Raw genomic sequence first — 22,812 nt, 5'->3', positions numbered from 1 at the left:
TATCCTAAATAGTGTTATCTTTGACAGCTTGATCCTTAGAAAAAACAATGTTGGTATTATCTAATGCTGGAATTTTTGCCTTTAACTAATATTGTTTCTAACCATCAAAACACTTGTCTAAAAAGATGTTTAAGAACCTGTCATTTTCTTTTATTGGAATGGATTAATCATTATTATACTAGTATACCTAACTAAAAAAAAAAAAAGAAAAAAAATTAGATCACAGAGAGTTCCAAATAAGACATTTTAAAAAATGTCAGAATAAAGTTCAAAAACACAGAAAGATGCATCTAATCTTTGTCCATGCTTTCCCTGGGGTGCACAACACCCTCTTTGTTGGTCAACAAAAAACACATTAAAACATCCAGGACTGGGCACAAAATGCTGATGTGAATAACGGCTGCTCAGATGAGTAACACTTTTATTACATATTCAGAACTGAACACTCTGGCTAGAGTAAACCAGAGCAGCCCCTCTGGAAGTCAATGGAGCCATAATGAATTATGCCAATTGAGAATTCAGAGTATTATTCTGGGGTGGTTTGCTGGTGAAATACACAAAACAAAGCAAAAAGGATAATTGCATGCTGGGCATGAACACAGCCTTTTCAAAGTGTATTTCCTGAAAAGGCAAATGAATAATATCACTCCCTGAGAAACACCTGGAATCCTTCTTGACCATTTCTTCTCTAGTAAAATCTCTACATACTAGTTGTGTAGTTTTTTGTTAAATTATACAAAACAGTCTTACAGACTGTTTTCCTCTCCCACAAGCTCTGGATTAGCAGGAAAAAAAGCACCACCATGACTATCCTACAAAATATCCATTTTTAACTCATTAGCACACGATACCTACCCCAGAATGTGAAATTCTATTTGATACAAGAAAGCTTTCCCAAACTTGGAAAAGCTGATGAGAGTTTGGGAAGGACATTCCTGGATGCCACAATGGGCTCCAAGTCCCTGGACTCCCTTTAACCGACATGGTCAGGTAACAAGGCAGTCATTCCAGAGCCTCTTGTTTTGGTAGTATAAAAAGGAAAATGCCATGCACCTTTATTGGAATCCTCACCACAAAAATGCTTCCTCTAAAACCATTTCTAATGATAACAACTATTTTAACTAATAACAACTGTGTTGATCTAGTTATCCAAAGGTATCTAAGAAAAATAAAGCCACCTCCTGTCTCCCAGACATGGATTTTAAAGTTCATCAGGCCCGTGTGCCACAAGGGGATGATTTATTGCAAGATGCAAATTAAAATATCAGTGTATTTCTGAATGGGAACAGCAGCAGCACAGTCCAGCCTGAGCAACTCGGGGGCACAAAAAAAAAAAAAAAAAAAGCTCACAAAAGAGCTACAAAATCCCTAATCTGTACCATGAATTTAATACATTATCCCCCACCAGAAGACAGGAACTGTGGGTTCACCCCTTGCCCCACTAAGGCACATCTCCCTGTGCCCATTCCTTTCACTCCAGCTGAACAGAGACTTGCTGGAGGACACTCTCCTGCCCAGGAAGAATTTACCAGAGAGTTATTTTAAAGCAACTTTACATTGTTCATGCAGAGAAAATTCTCCTCAGTAGAGTAAACATACAACCTTAGGGCTTTAGAAAACTATTTAATGTGTTTTAGCCATAAAATATAAATATCTCCTGCAAGTGCCAGCTTATCTGGATTCTCAGAGCAGCTCTTCAATGTTTGTGTCACTTCAAAAAATGGAGGAAGGTTGGCACAGTTGGCCTTTCTCTGCACACAAAAATACCTCCAATGCACATAAAAGTACTTACAATGGCTGCATTTCTTCCATCGTTAGTTATCCTGTCTTGGGGATAAGCAGGGAAGCAATAAACCATCTCCTCTTCTGAGCTGTCCAAAACTTAACAACAAATATCTTCTTGAAAGTCCAGCATGGGGGCTGAGCTCTTTTCCCACATAAGAGACATGAAAAGAGGAAACAGCCTCAAGTTGCTCCAGGGGAGTTTTAGATTGGATATAAGGAATAATTTCCTCACAGAAAGGGTTATCAAGCACTGGAACAGGCTTCCCAGGGCACCGGTGGAATCACCATCCCTGGAAGTGTTCCAAAAATGTATGGATTTGGTGTTTAGGGACAAGGCAGTGCTGGGTTAAGTCTTGGACTCAATGACATTAGAGGTCTTTTCCAGCCTCAGTGGTTCTGTGTTTCCATATTTTGATGATTCTATGAGGTGGACAAGTCCCTCCTTCTCTCAGGATACAGTGAGAATGATGCTTGTTCCCAATGTAACACGATTTTCTGCATATTATTTTCTCAGACTACCAAAACTTAACTATGCCACAAAGCTAATCAGGAAATTCTCAGACATTAAAACGGCTTTTTGATGTTCACATGCCTAGATAGTAGGTATCATAGGTTTCAAAAGAGATGTTGGAATTTTTTGCCTAGCGTCCCGTTTTTCCCATCACACCCCACCCCCTCAGTTTGTTTCTTCCGGGATGGGGGAGTCAGGAGGGAGTGGGGGACGGAGCGAAGCCGCATGCGCTGGGTACCACGGCAGCGGGAAAAGGGGAAGGTTCCCTGGAAGCGCGGTGGTGGGGGACCAGGTTGGGGAGTCTTTTGTCCGGGCCCCCCCCGGACACAGCGGGAGGGGGAGGTGGAGGCGGGCAGTGTCGGCCGCCTCCTTTTCTTTCCTGAGAGGAAGCGTTGTTTGTTTTTTTTCCCCACAGGACACCTCGAAGAGAGAGACCAGCCCATCTCAGAGCGAGCTATTCTGCCTCCGGGAGTGCCTGTGGGAAAAAAGAGCCTTTCACTGCTGGCTGTGAAGCCGCCGGCGGCTGCGAGCACACGTGGCTGCGAGCAGCTGTCCAACTGCCGGGACAGTCCTGCCTCCCTCCCTCCCTTCCCTCCCCCGCCCCAGGTCGCCACGGGTTTCTCCCCCCCCCACCTGGGGAATTGGGACTTTGTTTTGTTTCTTCTGAAAGTTTTTGATTGCACCATTTGTTGTTTATTCAGATTTTGTTAATAAAAATCTATTCTTTTCCTTTTCCACACTTCCACTTGAAGTTTCTTAATTTCTGAATTGTAATCTTGTTAAACTAAGACAGTAGGTTTTTTCATTAGGCAGCTCCTGAACCCAGTGTTGCAACTGAGCAAAGAACAAACCATCAGTAAGCAGTACAACAGCCTAAAAAGTGATATAATTCACTCACACAAGAGCACAAACCAAAGGCCAGTCACAGTTTTGACCTTGCTGGTGCTTTGTGAAAATGACTGACATCAATCTCATGATCCAAATATCTTAAAGGTGTCATGAAAGCACTCATAGCCCTTAAAAATTCTCCAGTAGGAATCTTCTAATCCCTGCCCTGTTCCACAGGAAAGGCTCCTGAGATGTTAGGACTCGAGAAAGAGATCTGATTTAACCCTTGGTCTGATGCATTCAACGTCATCAGCCTACAGTAACTGAGGTCAGCTGCTCAATGTAATGGCTTGCTGTGCAAAACCTTTCATTTCTCTCTCTCAAAAAAAAATTAAATATTATCAGTTTAGGCACAGGCAGGTGGGAAATCAAAGATCACATTTCCATCATTTACAATCTGCCTCCATCTCTGAACACAGGGAAAAGACAGATGTATTCATGTCACAACTGCCAAAAATCTTTATGAAGTCCTTGGTGGGCAGAAGCACTTTTTACATTTCCCTAAAAGCTATAAGCCTCAATCATTTCTTGGAAATCTACACTAGGAGTTCCAGAAAGAAACACTTCTCTGTTCTCCAATTTGATGAAAAGTTAAAGCTAAGTACACAATTGGAGTTTATCCCTCCTGGGCACACAGAGAGGATGTGTATTTCATTTACTTCTGTATCTTGCATCTTGTGCTTGGTTAGGGATTTGTTAATATCCTCAGAGCTTACAAACACTTGGCAGAACACATTCCTAAATTTCACTGGTTAATGAGATAGTTTTAAACACAGGGGGACAGAAAAAAACAAAGTAAAAAAAAATAGGGCACATCATATGAAAAATTAATGACAGCACACTGAAATGACTGAAAATCCACTTAATCTAAAATTCTATCTGTATCTTACATCAGTCCAAAAAATGTCTTTTCTTTTAAAAACCAAAGTAGGTGACAATATTTGAGTTGACCATTTTGTTCAGCAGAACTGAAATCAAGTCGGGTGTAATTTACAAGCAGGTCCCAGTAAAGAACAAGCATCAACATGTTTTTCATCTCCTGCACAAAGGCTCATTTTTCAGGGAGCAGCCATGCAAAGAAGCAGCAGTGTTCTGCAGGGACGTTTATTAAGCACACCTTCTTTTGGAATGGGAGAGTGCCAGGAATTGTGACTCAGATTTGCTGTTGTCAAATGAGGAAATGATGGAACTCAGTCTTCAGGCTGCCTGCAATCTGTCCTGGTCAGAGCCAAGGGTGAGCAAGGGACAGACCTTCCCAAAGAACAGGTGATGAACAGAGTGCTCTTCGTGCTCATTAGAACCTGGGAGCAGAGTTGGAATGAACTGCGGATGAGGATTCACCTTCGGATACAGGTGGAACTGGATGAGCTTTAAGGTCCCTTCCAATCCAAACTATTCTGTGATTCTATGATCTACAAACAATCCTGTTTTGTGAGTTTTGTGGGATTTTTAAAAAACAAATTAGCCAAGAAAATTACCTACTACCCCAATATCGGTGTCATGTTGTACACCTTTTACTGTTTTCTCTCCCATATCAAGGCAGTGTTCCTGAATATCCCAACAAAAAATGCTGTGAGTCTTTCACTTGCAGAAAAGAGGAGTCACTGGAAGCCACAAACAGAGTATCTTAGCAAAGGAAATCCAGTGGCTGACAACATGCAACTGCTTTGGCAAAACAGCATTCCCACGAGATTTTGCCATCTGCTGCTTACCGTCCAGCAGAGTGAGGTTCCCTGCCAGGTAACACAAAACCACACATTTTGCTCTCTGTTTCATTCACATTCCCCTCAGCATACACTGATCAGTGATGCAAGGAGCCAGTGTCTCACTTCTCAAGGATGTGTCCCAAATCTTATCACTTATGCTGTGAGACATGTTCCTTCCTGTCTCCCAGGCCACAGGGCAACTTCAGAAAGGTGACTAAGTGGTTTTATAATGTGCTTTCTCTCTTCACCTCTTGAACAAAAAATAAGAAGCAGTGAAACTTTTACCTTCATCAAAATTCTGAAAGTCTTCTTTGAATTAAACCGTTGCATATAAATTGTTCTGCAGGAGCAATGAGCTGCTAGTGAGCCATTTAGTTAATGATACCCTTCCCAAAACAGAATTTTATGCCTGACTGGAGAAGTTAATATTTGTTAAGGTGTAACGAAGTAAACTATCAAGCAAGAAGTACACAACAGCTTCATTTTATACTTAAAATGTCTCCTTTTTTTTTTTTTTTAATTACTTTGAAGTTTTCAGTGAAAATATATTCGTACTTCATGGAGATAGTGGGACAAAATTCAAATAGGCAATGCAGAGAGCCAAAATGCCAACATCACCCTCTGAGAGAACCCCTGGGCATTACAAATAGGTAAACCACTTTGTTCCACACAGTGTTTCTCAGCTCCTACCTCAAAGCCTTCAGACTGCCTCCTGTGTTTCCCAGGAAATTGCTGGCAATCAGATACTCCTGACCTGACCCTTCTCTCCCAGGAACCCAAGTAATGAGTATCCTTGTGAGAATCCAACACCTGGCTATAGATTAAAGAGCTATTTTTTTTCCTGGCTGAGACAACAGTTCACAGTATGGCTAATCCCCAACAAGCACTGTTTTTCCTTTATGGAATTGGAGATGCAGCTTGCAGGATCAGCAGAGGGAAATCTGGGGACTGTATAAGCAGGAACAATACTGTAGCCAGGTAATCTGTCCTGGAAGATCTGAAGTCTCAGCTGCGGGCGCAGAGCTGAGATGAGCCAAAGCACTGCTGGAAGATGTTCTCCTACAAGTTGAGTTTATTTCACCATTGAAAACAAATAGGTTCATTTAAGGGACAAAAATTAACTTACTGCCATGAATGGGTTAATTAATGACACGGTTGTGGGCAAAGAAAGGTGCAGAGTGAGAAGAGGATGAGGAAACCAGGTGGCAGGTATAAAAATGATGCAAAATGCTCCTTTCACTGGCAAAAAGGTGGCAGTGGTGAATACAAACCAGCATTTCACTGCCAAAAGCATATGTAACAGGGATTTGTGCAGTATCAGCAGATTCCTCTAGAAAACTACAGACCTCAGATCCCAGTAAGGAAAGTTACACCAACATTACACACTGGTGTTAAATGTAGCTTTATATTACATCGTGTCTCTCCTTATTTTCCTGAAATCTACATTCTTCCCACCCAGTTCCTGCTCCCCAACTCACATTGCCTGTTACTCCCCGCTCACACTGGTGTCTGAGGATGGACAAAACTGAACGCAACCACCTGCCCTGCAGAAGGACCAGCATAAGAGATTTCAGATTTTTGGTGTTGCTTGAACAGGTTACGCTCAATAACTTTCCAAGTTGTTGTCCAATTAATCAATTAAATCATGGAAATTACTTTGGTCACTCTTGAAATTTGATATTATCAGCTATCAGTTGCCAAAGAGGTGCTTACTAATTTTTGTGCTGAGAAAGTTTAATATTTTTATTAAATAAAAAATAAGGTCTCCTCTCAATCTAAAGAAAGGAATGGCCTGGCAGTAAATTGGGAGTCATTTGGAATCAGCATAGTAAACTGTTTTTCTGCCATGGCCATCAACACCGAAGACTAATCTATTTCGATTGTGGATTTCAAACATTTGAGGCAGTTGTTTGGTTGAGAGAGGCTAAGAAAAACTATTATGGAATAAATGGCAATTTTTAACTTTTATTATCTTCCCAATACATTCCAAAATACTGGTACATGCAAATGTATGCTTATATACCTTTTTTATTTTAATTATGCTGAAATCGGACACAACTGGTATCTACATAATAAGTTCTATATTTTAGTCCACATAAAAAAAAAAGCATTAAAAAAGGCATCCATTTTAATTTATAGTTAGATATCTAAATTTCTAGAACAGCAGGTACCAGCCGCTCACTGAGGAGTGAGGGCTCCTCTGTTGGCATGAGGAGTGATATTGTCCCTTTTTAAACGCGGACAGAATTGACAACGAGTTATAAATGAGCTAATAATGGCATTTTTATAAGCTACAAGGGAAGAAAAGTTTAGCGTTCTGACTATAGGGATACATTCTTGGGAAAGGTAAATTACTCGGTTTCAGTTTGTGAAGACTACAAAAGAGGTGATGAACAGTCCCAGGTGATCAAGATCACACCTTTTATCTGTTGCCTCACAGGAACAGGAGCAAAGCTGTCACCAGGTAAAAGGTTGTGAAATGGGGAGGAAATCTGCAGAAAGACTAATCCACCGTTGAGCATGTTTTTACTTAAATTTATTTAAAGAAAAGTTAGATCTTTAGCTTCTAAGAGAGGAGGGTTATACTTAGGATGCACAGACATGTTTCACCTTTTTATCTAAGTACACAGATTTCAGACAGAGATTTAGTTTAAGCACAGTGAAAATGAGGCCATTTTAGAACATACATTGCAAAATAATGGGAAGGGGGTTTTGCCCCCTGTTTTCCTAAATATATATGTAAAGCACTAGACCTCATGAATTGTCATTTTGCTTTTTACAGAGCACTAGAAGTTGTCCAGTTACCTGTGTCCCATTAAAGTAAAATAAAACAGACATAAAAAAAAAAAATACAATGAGGCATCTGTAATTATGAGGAAATACATTCTCTCTCTGATTCAGTATGTTGTGTTCTAGTCTCCACCCAGCTAGAAAAAGCAGAAATCAGAGTTTACGATACTTCTGATTTGGCAATATATCTGTTGTTACTTTTCATTTGCGCAGTAAGTAAAAAAACAACTAAGGGGATGCTGACGGCTCCAGTTTTGCAAGCATCTCCCCTCCATCTTTTAGAGGGTGTAACTTAATGTTTGACCTGCCTGAACATAGCTTTGTGACTGATGGCTCCTCTGTGAAATCACTTGGCCAGTGAAGGAGCATAAATCAACAAGCTCAGGTTAATCTTCAAAAACAAGCAGAACACAGCAAAATGCATGACAGAAACTGGAGCTACAGGTGCCATTTGCCTATCGTCTCCAAATTATTTTAAAGCCAATTCTTCCTTTCTAAGTTTTACAAATTTCTAATTTGCATAAAACTCCTATGCAGTGGTATGGAGATTGAGGAAAAGAATCCTTGAGGAGAGGCTTTCATGCTAAAGATAAAAAGGAACTTCTCAGCTTTCCAGTACAATGACTGACAAAAAAATACCCAAACTGCTTTCCAAGAAATGAGGCAACATTCCAAATGATTTCTGTGGAATTTATGTATCAGTCAGTGTTATTTAGTTTTTCTACTGAGTAAAGCAATTTTTTTTCCAATACATTTTTATCACCTCATCCCCACCCCTAATATCTTTAAGATTGATCCATGTGCTATTTTAAGAATAAAAGCTAAAGGACAAATAGGAAGCTGATTTTATGACACTCTCTTTTACTTAAGATAGATAAAAATAACATAAATATCCAATAAAATAAGCAGGATAGAAGAGAAGAGGAGGAGGAAATAAGTTAAAAAAAAAGACCCAAACAAAAAAAAGTTTACAGGAGTATTACATTCATGACTTTTAGAAGGAGCAAAGAGATTCTTGGCTTTGCTTCTTAATCAAAGACCTTTTAAAGGGTTAAAATAAAATGCTTTTCTATTCTTATTTTTATAATATAACGATTTTGACATTTCTTTAGGTGTAAAATCTGTTTCCAGTCAACTATTCACTGGGTTTGAAGAAACACAAAAAGAAAAGGGCTGCAGAAAGCAAATCCAGATAGGGAAATCAACTTTTAAATCTAGAGAAGACCCACCAGAGTCACAGGGTGAGAGAAAATTTCCAAGTTAAAAACAAGGATGTGTGCTTGCTTTAACCTGGGTAAGTAATAAATCAAGGGAGCAACCATAACGCAATCTTGAACAACCCAGCTTTCAATCAAGATAGGCTGTTTGCTGGAATGAGACATTGTAATACAGTTGGGAAGCAATTAGGATAATTATGACAGCGAATGTTACACAGGTGGCCAGATCAAATGTCCTTCCAGCATTTTGTCAGAGACAAAGCAACACTCCGACCTAACAAGTGGCAGCTTGTTCCCGTGCAGAAACAAACTGGGGTAGGTAAACAGCCTGTGGGAACTTCTGATAGCTTGACTCGCTATTAGCTCCAAGAAAACACACAGGAAAACATGAAGTGTAAGAAGAAAACCTACAAAATATTCAACTTCACATCAGAAGAGCTGTTACAAAACATGAAGCAGCCACCAGTTGTTCAGCAAATTTATCTGCAATGTGCTGCTCTCGTCTGCCAGAACCTGCAGGATCCAGGCTTTTTTGACTGCCACAGATAGGAGTCCTTTCCATAGCTGAAGATAAGGGATTTTATCCCAACGTTCAGGATTGTAGGAACATGCTATCATTCCCCTGCAGGAACCATTTTTTCTCAAGAACCAATACTACTTCTCTTTGATGAAAGGATACCTCTCCAAGAGCTCCTAAACTCAAGATCAACTCTTTAAGCTACAGCCATATTTTCCAGAGGGAAGGAAACACAAATGAGCTGTGTTACTTGAATGTGAATTATTTTGTTTTCAGTATATCATGAAGTATACTTAAATATTTTTGATAGTGAGAGAATTGGGATTGTTCAGCCTGGAGAAGGGAAGAGTTTGGGGTGACCTAATTCTGGCCTTCCAGTGCCTGAAGGGAGCCCACAAGAAAGATGGAGGGAGGCTATTTACAAGGGCCTGAAGTGATACAACAAGGGGGAATGGCTTCAACTGACAGAGGGTAGGGTTAGATTGGATACTGGGAAGGAATTCGTCCTGTGAGGGTGGTAAGGCACTGGCACAGGTTGTCCAGAGAAGCTGCCCCATCCTTGGAAGTGTCCAACGCCAGGTTGGAGGAACCTGGTCTAGTGGAACGATAAAGTTCATAATGAAGTTGTGTGACAGAGAGGTTTCCTTGGCAGGTTTACATCACATTGTGCACTGAATTCAGTAACTTCTATGATCCATAATACAAGTATTGAAGCATATTTTGGTATAAGAAGAATAATTATTGCTATTTCCTTTAATGACAAGAGACCCTAAAAGGGCCATTATGCTGGATACTGAACAGATTTAAAAGCCCAAGGACAAACAAAAGCACTGGAATGTGGATTACCCCACGAAGGTTGTTGATGACTGGCAGAGGTTTCCTCCTCACCTGATAAGTAGTTGCTCTTTAACTGTTTATTGCAGAAGGGGAGGGTGTAGGGGGGGTGGAACGGAGCAGGGCTGTCAGTGGCCCTGCTCCAGCACCACCAGTGCTGCAGTTTCACAACTGATGAGTTAACGTTCTCAACCAACAGGTGTCCAAATAGGTTCAGGAAGAAGAGAAAACAAAGAGTCTCACCAAATTAGTGCTGTTGTGAAGATGGTCAAGTTACACGTTTTATTTCCAAAGGAAACAAATATCTGCTCAGTGCGAAGTGTCTTTACTCACAGAATTTATGCCCAGCTCTGCTCTAATTAACCCCCCACCCTCTCAAAAGCATGGACAGTAAGAAGGTCTGTGCAGAGGTATAAGCAATCTTGATATTTTTCATAGTAAAATGTGAAAGTAGTACTTTATAAATCCCTCAGTGCAATATTCACATTAGGATTTTTAAAGGGACATGGAACATATTGGTATTTGCACTGTCAATATATTTTGACCATAGCACCTGGTACAACACAGAGGGAAAGCAGTTTGGCAACCACAAATATTTTACAGGCATCAAATCATAGGCTGGGGGGGATCAATGTTAAGTTTCAAGAAAAAAGGTATGTACAGCTTCAAGGGAAAGGAAAATGATATTATTTCTTGGGAAGAACCATTTCCAATTGTAGTTTGACAAAGAAAAAGAAATAATTTAAGACTAAAGTAAATTAAATGGCTAAATACTAAAACTTCTTAAAAACAGACTTTTAAAGATAAGCCTTCACAGATGGACCTTTACTGTACAGCACAATCAGGTGCTGTTACGACAGGCTTTTTTTTTATTATTATTAACTGTGATCAAAGCTTATTAACCAGCAGCATCAGGCCATCGGTGGATTGGACTACACAAGAGAGCTAATTAAACTTAAGGAGCCACAGACCCCTGAAGGCACAACACGCAATCCCCAAGGCAGGAATCTGATGAGGGGGATGAGAACATTTGCATAGTGAAGCAGTGGAAAGTGGAAAGGTGCTTGCTCTTATTTATTGTAGGCACAACAGTGAGTTTATTAGAGCGACTTCTGAATCTGTCCTCACCATCAAACATGCAGAAAAGTATGAGCACTGAATGTCTGAGGACTCACTTAATATGGAATATTTCCATACACATGGCAAGAAACACAGATCATAAAATTTACTTAATCCAACAGGCTAGATCATGAGGTGATTCCTTACCCCAAGGAGCACTAACTTCCACCAATTATAATGTGAAATACATCTAAGGAACTCAGGGACAAGAGAAACTAAAATAGAGAGGATGCAAGCTGAGTAGAAATGGGTGCCCAGTAGCCTTGTTTTGCCTACAGGCAGCCACATATAGTAAGCATTATAACTGGAAATAACAATAATACATTGTAAAATAATTCCTTCCATTGCTTATCTCCCATCTGCTACCTTATTCTTCACACATCTATTACAGGTTGCAGTATTTAAATCTTTCCCTGCAGCTTCATCACATACTTGGGAAGAGGAATAATATTCTCTTTTCTGGTCACTTTCCAAACACTGTGAAGAGAGAAACTTTTTCCCTCCATCTACCTTTCCAGCTGCTGGGAAGGAACCAGAAGAGTTTATCCAATCCTTATTCCTGTTTAAAAAACTTTCTGACGTGTGGATCACTAAAGTATTTTTCAGCTAAAAAGAGGGTCTAATTTGTAGGGCAAAGACATGAGTGCCAATCACAATATCAAATGATATTTTATTAGTCTGATAATCTTATTGTCATTTTAGGATCTCTGGGAGGACTCAGCAGCAATAAAATTCAGCAGAGAGGAGAAGAAAAAGGAATCAGTGGCAGCTGGGTTACGTTCTGGATTGTCCTTAAACAAGAATACTTAAAGAATACTTTAATTACTTAGTTAAATTAATTACTTAAAGAGTAAGTGTTTCTGAATTTTAAAATGACAGAAACATCTTGCACCAGTGTGGTGGCATCATGCTAAGTCACCCAGTCACTCTTGTGGACTAAGAGAAATATAGTAATGGCCACTTTTAGCCATTCTTTTTTAGCCTCTTAAAATAAAAACAGGTCCAGTTGGCAACAGCACATGAAAAGAGCAACAGTCTCATTCCACTCAAAACCTCTGTGACATTTCCAAGCCTGCTCCAGTTGGTGAAAATTTGTTGATGTCCCAGTAGGGAAAAAACCAACTACTACCTGGTTTTGGTGACTCAGACAGAATCGTACCAACCCTGGACCAAAACAATAACAATCCAAACCAAAAGCAACTTCCCACTCTCCCAAGAAACATTCCTAACACCCCGTTCATGAAGAACAGTAGAAGGATTTCCTTCATCTCCTCCTTCCTCTCTCAAACAGGAGCTCACAGGCATTTACAAGGATCTGACACATCATCTGTAGCTGCTGCATAAGTATTTATTAAACTGCAGTGAAAGCTGGGATTGTGTGTCTTTTTCAATCTCACATTCACAATCCTAACAAATATTTCATATAAATTTCACCCCATGCTCATGGCTCAGTGGGCAAAGCTGTTGTATGGAATGACATACAGTGTTATTTATAAATGTAATACTGTTTCTAAAAGTTTTACTTCTCATACACATCAGCTGTTTTTCTGAGCGCTTTAATATACTTATTAATTCAATTTTAGTTTTTTCTTTTACAATACAAAGCATTAACTACATCTCTGTGTAGATTAGAGACAAAACCTGACATGTTTCAGTTGATCTTGGCTTTAAGCTATGAAGCAGAAACTGCTGTCAAAAAGCAAACCCTAAATCACCTACAAATAGTACTGTAAATGCCAAAACCCCTAAAATTTTAAGTAAATTTTTAGGTTACACTTTATCTGCTACCGTAAGGAGGAAGCTTCTACTCTTATCACAACATTATTGTCCCTATCTTGGTAACATGTACATTTTTCTTCAAACCTGGATGTCCAAACTTAGCACTGCATCAAGGAGCTCTTGGTGAGTCCCCACCTGGGGAAGGTGATGGCAGTCCCTGGAGATAATCCCAGCTTTAGGTGGCAGAAGGAGCTACACTAAGCCCAGCTGGAGATATTGTTGGTTTTCCCAAGTGAATTGTAAAAGGACTGAAAATCATGGCATTACACTGTGTTAGTTTGTTTTGCTCATAGTTGGTGTATCACAAAATGCAAACTGGTTTAAATAAATCACCCTCAATTTCACACTCCAAAGATACCAGGACTGATAACTCTCCATTTGTATTTTAAGACAAACAGACAGGCTCATCTGAAAATGTATTTATCTCATGTTATGTTAATTTCCATGTTCTAATTTCTTGAATAAAACATTGTGAAACACGATATCTTATGCAAGTCATTCACTAGTTGACCAGACAGCTGGGAATCTCATCACAGATGAAACAAGTCCCAGTTTTCAGGCTCTAGTTTCTGCTCCTTTACAAAGATTGCGATTAATCATTCTTACACTTTTTCTTAATATTTTTCTTCCTTGGGTCCTGTTCCAATCTTTGAATCAGATCTACACCAGACTAATAATTTAATTTTATTATAAAAAAATACCATTTAATTTTCTTGTAGTATCTGTAGGCTTTTTTTCCAAAACCACTGGAATGCCTTCAGTGCCCCAAAAATTAAGGAAGGAAAACAATTATTGACGGTTAAGCAAAATCTTCAGAGTTTTAAACTCTGTAGTTCAACATATCCTGAGTAGGTGACTGATTTTACAACATCTGTGTTTCACAGCTTCTGTTTCACATCCTCCTTAGTTGACAGAACGGAACCAAGGTTATGACGGAACTACCCCTAGTGTTCACCTCTAAACGCAAACTAAATCACCTGGTGAACACCACTGCTTTTTCAACTCCCAGTGAATTGTTTGGACGTGCACATGTGGAAATGCACTCTTACTATGCATATATGGGCATATACCCACCTGTCTTCACTTCCCTCCAAAGAAGTTATTTAATTATGATCTCCTCTCTTGATTGTGGGTTTCACCAATATCTACTAAAATGAACTCAAAGATCTTTTAATTCTTACTGACTCCTGCATTCCACACAATGAAACTCCAAGTCCAAAAGGAAAATCAATTTCATGTTTGACTAAGAGATAGGAAAACTAAGGTAATCAGAAAAAAAAACCAAATAAAATCTGTATTATCTTTTATGTCTTACAGTCCTTAATGTTTAATGTATCTATAAGCTTCATTTATCCACTCATTCCACTCATCCCTGAATCACTGTTTTCTCCATGGAGACATGGTCTGCCTCAGACTTCTTTTTGCATCTGAAAATCCTAGGCTAGACTTCAGATACTCAGCGCATATCTGTGCTTTTCTATTGTTCATTGAAAGAGAAAACTGTGCACATAGGGGGAGCATCACCCGACCTAAGTGATGCTCATTGTGCAGGTGCAACAATGCCATTACCTTGAAAAACTTTTATTGAGTTACCCAAAGGATTAAGTTTACAGTTTTCATATTATTTGCAAATTTTGCTGCTGGAAGAGCTCTACAGTCAGGACAAAATACTAACTATTGCAGCCCTCAAAGGCAAAAGAAAACACATTTTTGTTTACAACGCAAATTAAAACACAGTTGCTATATTTTCCTATTACACTGATCAGTCCACAATTGGCTGAGCAGGGCAGTGGGGGCTGTTTTCATCTTTAAAAGCATGTATAACAAAAACTCATTCACTGAACTAGTTAAGTCCCCCTGAATCTAGAAAAAGACTCAACATCTTCCACTTTTCCTTGCCTTTTCACAAAACAAAGTATTTCTCACCTTGTCATCTGAAATGACCAACCAACATTTGAAAGCAAAAATTTCTGAAAAGCACAGAACAACAATAAATGATGTCTTTCCATTATTTCAATTTTCTCCATTTGCCTGAAAGCTCTGCTTAATTGATATTACCCCAGAAAGCCCTCAACAAACAGGCTCATAGGAGTGACAAAGCTGTTTATCACTGGTATCAGGGTCTTGGACACTCCTGGTTCCCAGGTATGCACAGAAAACTGGTGGTTTACAAAAACACAGTGTTGTCTTGATTACCTTTACCTACAGTGGAAATAAAAAGCTCCAGTGAGAGAATCCACAGAAATATATATATGTATATACACACACACACACACACACACACATATATACACACACACACATATAACCATATAGCAACTATCAATGCAGGTTTGAAACTTATTTGTCCTGTATATTCCTATTAGTTTGTCAAAAACTTGCCAAAATTCTGATTCATGGTATCTGGTATTGTAGAATGGGCCATCGCTGTATCCCACACACTTTACAAGACTCTAGTCCTGGAAAGATTTGTCAAATTAAGTTTCACGAGCATCTTCACAAGACCAAAAATTCACTGACAAATTAAAGTGAATTCTGCTATAAATACATTTCTATTCCATTTACACACACAGCTCTTTTTATAGCTGTTAAACCTCCTCTCTTTCCATCTTTTTAAACACTATTGAAACTGTCAGGAACTACATTTTACACTTTATCAATCATTGCGCACACATCATGATTCCCAGAATTTCAAATGGAACTGTTGATGGTTCAGGTACTGTTAGACTGTCATTAGTTTTGCAAAGTGTGCAATTTGTCATTTTGGAAGAAGTGACAGTGCCTTCACTTGCGCAATATGCTTTTAAACCTCCTCTCTCTAATTTGAAAATGGCAGTATTATCCTCTGCTTCAAGAGAGGTGTTTTTAAGGCTTGCAGGTTGGCTTGTCACAGAGCAGTCTGTCAGGTAGTATTTTACCTTCCTTAAGGTTTATTCACATAAAGCCTGTTTGTTATATCACACAAAGACAATACTTTCTGTCTTACCTGATGGTAATGAGGCCCGTGTTAAACTTTCACTTTCCTCATCAGTGCTGGCATCATAGTCATTTTCCCTCTTTATAACCATCTGAGTAGTAGTTATATCATCCCTAGAAAACATTAAAAAAATTGAAAAAAATTAGATATTTTTGTTTCCCAAAGGAATCAAATAATTCAGAGAGAATGTATATGAAAATTACCACCTACGGAAATGGCAGGGACACACTATGAATGGAAATCAGCTGCAGCCCCACAGAAAACAGGACAGATTCACTGGATGTTTAGTTACAGCATCCAGAGCAATATGCTGCTATTTGCAGGGGTGCCAGGAAGAATCCTTCTCTCCCACTACTAACAGCATTGTTATGGATAACCCAACTAACTCTCAGCCAGGAAGAACTGTCACTCCCTGTTAGGGCCAAAGGAATGCAAACTAAACTAAACTAAAATATGCACCAGGTAAGATACCAAGAAAGCCAAGAAATGTAAGGAATACCTGGTACATTTGGCATCTGCTGCAGATTCTTTGGCTTCATTCAGCAACTTCTGTAAGTTTCTTATCTTTGCCTTCTTCTCATTCAGCACCAGAATAAAACGGTTATAAAGATCTGCCTCCAGCTTCTCTTTAGCCTCCACACATTTTTCCAGCCTGCAATGTAAAATTAACTATTACACTAATTCTTCTTAAAATAATTTGCTGTTTCCTGGAAGAAAATTCTGTAGTGAGGTCAGACTTCCTCTTACAGGAATCTCCATTCCAAATCACGCAGTACCAGTCCAGCACCTTGTGTCTGAAACAGCAGCTTTTCTTTTTCCCCCCTCAGAAAAGTGAAATGAACTTTGCTACCAAAAGGGGAAAGTTTCCAAATGTGAACATTTCTCTTCATGCCTTTTTTTTTTATGGGTTCCTGCACAGCTCCAACTAAAATTTAAATAGGCAAGTGTTCTTTATTTTCACTACTGAATCACCATAGTTGGTATACCTTGGCAGGATACACATAATGAGATTATAAATATATATGATTAGCTTGACAGGTCTCAAATTTGGACTACACAGTCTGATGTAAAATATATTTGAAGAGGAGGGAAAAAAATCCCCAAACATAAAAATGTTTAAAAGCACTTAATTAGTATCTTCAGAGTAAAATATTCTTCATGTTTTTTAAGAAGTTTAATATGCACCTGTGAATAAGTCAATGTCAATAAAATGAAGCACATTGGAAATATAAAATTAAGAACACGGATGTATAATATCTCATAAGCAAAGAAAAACTGGAATACAAGCAAACATGAGCCCAAGAAATGACTTGTAGCAAATGCAATTCCATATTTGTTTCCTATATTTTATAACATTTTAATCCTTGCGTTGAGCCACAAACATTTTTTTAGCTGTGTACACAACAAGCAAATAAACACCTTGATAATCTTGCTGATCATGGTAAATATAGCAAATAGTCAAACTTATAAACATTCTTTTCACCAATCTGTGCAAGGCTGGTAAGAAAAGCTTAGGAGGCTTATTTTGTTATTAAACCCAAAAATGTAACAGATTTAAAAAAATACTCAGTTATAAAGTAAGATATTTCAACAGACTTCCTACATAAATACTAATCAATTTGTTCACAGATCAAAACCATATAGCATGTAAGAAGAAAGGCAGTAGCAAAAAAAAATTAAATCTAATGAAATATTAAGTCTACTGTGCAATGCTTAAGGGATATGCTTGATAGTTGATAAATAATTCATCTAATTTAAATGCAAATAGCAGAACATCATTACCATATGGATCAGTTCAATAATGCCTAAATGAAAGATCATATGTACTAATCAACTACCAGGAGACTTTCCACCTACAAAAGGGAAGTTAACTGTTTAGTGGGAAACAAATAGACAACTCACAAAGAATTATAAACCCTAATAAAGGACCCAGAAGAGCCTGGACATGCTCAACACTAATTGTGCCTGTATACCTAAAAATTGGGTGAAAAAAAGCATTTTGTCTAAATATGCTAATCCTGTCTGTATCAAATCCTATAGAACAGTCCCCTCTCCCACAGAAACCAGCAAAAGTGATCACTGCTGTGCCTGTATTTTGCCAAGCCACTGGTTTGTGTTGGAGCAGTTGGGGTTGGTTCAGACAGTTACATTAAGAAATTTTGCTCATTTGGCCAAAAAAAGTGCCATATTAAGATAATTTCAGTGAGGCCCTTGAATCCTGCAAAGACATCCACTGATGAAAATCCACGTAAACGGAAACTTCCAGTGAAGTAAAGCTAATGCTGCCTGTACTGTAAGTAGTATAGTACAGGAACCAATGGCAATTCTAGACAATTTCTTCAGTCTCTGGAGCAAAAAATTAGCATCTTGAAATATATATACCAACTGTATGCATAGATTAGAGTATTAACTCTTCCTTGTGCACAAAACCTATTAGTTGTATGCCATCAGTTAATCTTTGATTGCTTTCATTTACAGGAACACATTTTTTTGTTTTTCTCTTTTTAAAGTTATGCACATACAAACAGATTCACCAGACACAGGTATGACATTAATTTGGCACAGCATACGATCAGTATAAATCAGTATTACAGTAATGCTGTATTTGCAAGTTATGAGCCTTTAAAATATACTATTATATGGCATATCTGGTACTTGAAAACAGAGCAGTGAAAAAGCAACAATCCTTTGCCACTTAGGAACAGGGATGCATTAATTATGTAGGTGGGGTGGCTCTGTGGAGCCTTTAGGATTCACTGAATCACCTGAATTACGTGACCACCAAGCAGAGCTGTCTGGGTTTCATTCCAATACCTCACAGACTACAAATACAAAATTTAATTGCAATTCACCACATGCCTGTGTGTGATTTGTCTTCCTGAAATACCATCTCCCCAGGCCAAAGAGAGGAACTGCTCATCTCAAAGACAACTTTTGAGCATGGTAAAATAAATGAAGGTTAATGGCTGGATTGGTGTTTTCCATTTTGTGTATCCTCAGATCTCTCTGCTGTGTGAGCACAATGCTTTTAATGTGCCAAAAGCACCTAGGTTGACAGGCATCAAAAGGCTTGCACAGCCCACTGAAACCAACCCCTATGACGAATAATAAATTGAGAAAACCAAGTTCTTTTAAGTGCTGCCTCAATGCAGAGCAATCACACACAATTCAGAGAGGTCAACGTGAACTGTGTAACTTACTGGCACTTATTTATTAGTGGCATTGTCCACAATCCAACACTAAGAAAAAAAGAATTCAACATCTCTGTTATTCACCCTTGTTCTCAGGGCTCTAAAATAATTCCTGGATCTCACGGCACTGCTTCATTGCATTTCAGAGTCACGCTTCCCACAACACTGGCAATGGTATGGAATCCTGATGAGCTAATGCTGAAGAGTCAGTTTCAAGCACCCAAGTACCTAGCTTGCATTTTTATAAGCTATTTGTGGTTTAAATATACTGTCACTGTAGTTGACCACAACATAAATAAGAGTTATTTTGAATTTGGCTTGTCTACACCAATTTCAGACGTCTGAAAAAAAAACACATACCATGCCCAAATCAGAAATTTAATTGTTATTGTTCAAGGGATTATTTTGCTACAGATTATTACAATTAATAACAGGGTTGTTCCAACCCCTGTCCAACCTGGCCTTGAACCATCTATATGAAATATGAACAACAGCTATTTTGCTCTGATATTTTAACTCATCTATCCCTGAGGTAAGTATGCACACACACTCATCCCCAGGCACCCACTTGCTCACAAAACCTCTGTGATGGTCAAGAAAATTGGAGCAGGGAAATGGAAACGGGATGATAGAACTACTCCATCCAATGCCCCATGGTCAACCAGAATAAAACCAACCCTCAGAAGTGTGCCTGCTATGTTTTAATTCTAATGAAATCCTGAGAAAAGAGACTTTGAGCATAGGGAATGCAAGGCTTGAGGCTGTGGAGTTGATATGCTTGAGCTCCAGGCGAGGCGGGAGCACAATTCTCCACATCACGTGCTTTACATTTGATGTTTTACCACTCAACAACACGAGTGATACAGAATGTAAATCCTGAAATCCTGCCTGCTGAACAAAGGCAGGCAGAGCTTTGTTCAGCTCTGAGAAACTGGGTCCTGCTTTTGGAGCCAAAAGAGCAAAGAGTAGACTGGGCTGTGGCAAAAAGAATTTTAAAAACCCAATCCAACCAAACCAAAGAAAAAACCCAAACCAAAAAAATAAGACCCGCTGTTTGGGTGAAAATTATTTTAAAATTATTTTTCTTCTCCGTTTATTAGACATGGCCAAAGACTGGTGACCATAAAACCTTCAGAGTTCATTTTGAAAACCCATGTTTCATCTATTCAAACTATAAGCACACCAAAGAAATCCACCAGCTTTCACAGCTTCTGAGAGCAAAGTTTGTCTGGCAACTGTGATTTCTTTTTTCTTTTTTTTCCACCTATTCTTTGGGGTTACCCGGTAAAAGTGCCACCCCACCATGGAAATTGATACAAGCACTAATGCCTCTTACATATCAGCATGTAATGCAGTACTGGTTATACAATACACTATTGTTCAATTACACTGTTAAGCACTAAAACACTACTTAGGGAGGCCCTATGCCTGTCAGGGATACTGTCAGGAGAAATTGTTACTCTTTTTAATGAAAGGGAAAGAAAACCATAAGTCTCTTTTTCAAGGTAAATTAATGCCAATTAGCTACATTCTTTCATCAATCTTCCTAAATGTGTTTTTTTTTAAAGTAAAGCTATAGAAAAACAAGATAAATCTCTTGACTTCTCTGTGCTAAGAGTTTTATGGTGAAACGAGCGCAGATTCCTTCACTATAGAGTGACAGACAATTCAGATCATAAATGCAACAGCAATTATAAAAATCTCTTGCAAAATACTGGCATTTTTTCCCATAATACCACACTAGTTTTCCAACTCTGGCTGCTTCCACAAGGCAAACAGATTGAAGCAATGGCAACTTATTTCCCACTCAAAAGTGTAAATAATTTAAACTGCTAGTGCTAAGAATTATAAAAAAATAACATTAAGGAAAAAGCTTCCTAATGAAAGTGAAGAGGATTCAATAGAAATTAAGTGTTTGTTTGTTTTTAACTCATAAAGCTAAAACCAACTTTAACTGCAAATTTGTAATACTAGTTGTATCCTTGACAAAGAAGATTTACAGCTACATGGGCTGGGGGCAACTGAGCTTGAAACACCTTCCAAGTGCATAAAAACTTGTGTTCACCTTGTGAAACTCACCTCTTCTCTGCATCACTCCAGTTGCTGAAAAGCCTTTCATTTTCTCTCTGCAGGTGCTCATTTTTGGCCTGCAGTTTTCCCAGGCTGTCCAGGCAGTAACCAATGAGCTCCTTCACCACCTTGGCTGGACTTGGGACTTCCTGCAGCTTCACAGAGCCAAGTCTGAACTAGGACACAAGGACAGAGTGTGTTATCCCAACCGCACAGGAAGGATCGGAAAACTTTGCTCCAATAAATTTTAATACTTAACAGTCACTTTGTCATACAGAGAATTGAGAAATGTGGAATAATCTACATGCCAATTATTTGCAGAGGTGATGAGGGGTCTGGAGCATCTCCTTGATGAACAGAGACTGTGAGAGCTGGGCCTAGTAACTCTGGAGAGGAGAAGACTGAGAGGGGATCCCATCAATCCACACCAATACCCCCAAGGGCTGTCAGAGGATGGTTCCAGACTCTGTTCAGTGGTGCCCAGTGACAGGACAAGGAGCAATGGTCATAAACCAAAACACGACAAGTGCCCCTTCAGCATGAGGCAGAACTTCTTTCCATGGACATGGCAGAGCCCAGAACAGCTGCCCAGGGAGGGTGTGGAGTGTCCCTGCCTGGAAACATTCCAAACCCATCTGAACAAGTTCTTGTGTCACCTGCTCCAGGTGATCATGCCTGGGAAGGGGGTTGGACTGGATGATCTCCAGAGGTCCCTTCCAGCCCCAAATATCCTGGCATTCTGTGGTTTATACAGATAATATCTAAAATCTAATCAGCAAGTTGTCACCTCCAAGGTTCAGACAGCAAGTTCTTAACAATAAAGAGTCCTTCAATTAAATAGGTAGCCTTGTTAATTCTGTGAGATTAAAAGACAGGATCTATAATGAACTATTGTATTTCTTCAGCAGTAGGGATGTTGTTCAGGGTACACAAGAGGACTGAACAGATTTGTTCTGCTGTGTCTGGGAAAAACAACAGAAAACTGTTGGTTTTGTTATGATTTTTTATGGCTCAGCCATACATACAAACCAGCACCAGCTGAACTATAAGTGTGCAAAGCTGGGTGAAGATACCGAAATACCCAACATGGCAGTTTGGGGCAATGGGAGAAGGATATTGAGGCTGCTTCAAGAGGGTCACACATGCTATCTGAGGAAAAGCAAATCAGAAATGAAGGGCCTGGCTTTGGTGCTCTGGAATGGGCAGAGGATGGGGAATCTGAGCTACCTCAGGGCACACTTCTGCAGCTGATAAAGCCTACACAACACTCATGGGGCTTTCTGAGCCTCGCCACATCCAGGAGCACCACTGTCTGACTTGGCAGAAAACTGAGGGAGCAGCTCCTGAGAAATGCAGAGGTGGGCTGGATGACACAACCCAGATTTTGGCCAGCTCTAAACCACAATACAAGCAGAACTTTTGGGGAAA

General features: G+C 39.2%; 2 protein-coding genes and 1 long non-coding RNA gene across 9 annotated transcripts in view; 2 read left to right on the top strand and 1 right to left on the bottom strand.

The window, feature by feature from the left end:
* The window catches only part of XRCC4 (X-ray repair cross complementing 4), a 141,210-nt gene that overhangs the window by 65,134 nt on the left and 53,264 nt on the right, over nt 1-22,812 (bottom strand). For 6 of the 7 annotated variants that reach the window (XM_064643266.1, XM_064643264.1, XM_064643267.1 and 3 more), the window contains 3 exons: nt 21,394-21,560; nt 16,623-16,775; nt 16,133-16,236 (listed from right to left, as the gene is read on the bottom strand). In XM_064643266.1, the coding sequence (XP_064499336.1) occupies nt 16,133-16,236; nt 16,623-16,775; nt 21,394-21,560 (424 nt within the window). Of the gene's footprint in view, nt 1-14,711; nt 15,349-16,132; nt 16,237-16,622; nt 16,776-21,393; nt 21,561-22,812 lie in introns of those variants that run through there. The other variant, XM_064643269.1, reaches the window with a different exon arrangement.
* On the top strand, nt 1,706-3,035 carry LOC135407866 (uncharacterized). The gene is made up of 2 exons (XR_010427057.1): nt 1,706-2,588; nt 2,712-3,035. It is a non-coding gene; the product is annotated as an uncharacterized LOC135407866 (long non-coding RNA).
* The window catches only part of RPS23 (ribosomal protein S23), a 427,277-nt gene continuing 408,289 nt past the window's right edge, over nt 3,825-22,812 (top strand). Inside the window, exon 1 of the mRNA XM_064643273.1 lies at nt 3,825-3,830. Coding sequence (XP_064499343.1) covers nt 3,827-3,830 — 4 coding nt within the window. The 5' untranslated portion in view covers nt 3,825-3,826. The remainder of the gene's footprint in view (nt 3,831-22,812) is intronic.

The sequence above is a fragment of the Pseudopipra pipra genome, chromosome Z, assembly GCF_036250125.1.
Source record: "Pseudopipra pipra isolate bDixPip1 chromosome Z, bDixPip1.hap1, whole genome shotgun sequence".
NCBI lineage: Eukaryota > Metazoa > Chordata > Aves > Passeriformes > Pipridae > Pseudopipra > Pseudopipra pipra.
The sequence above is the reverse complement of the archived record's forward strand: the minus strand, read 5'-3'. Positions and strand labels throughout refer to the sequence as shown.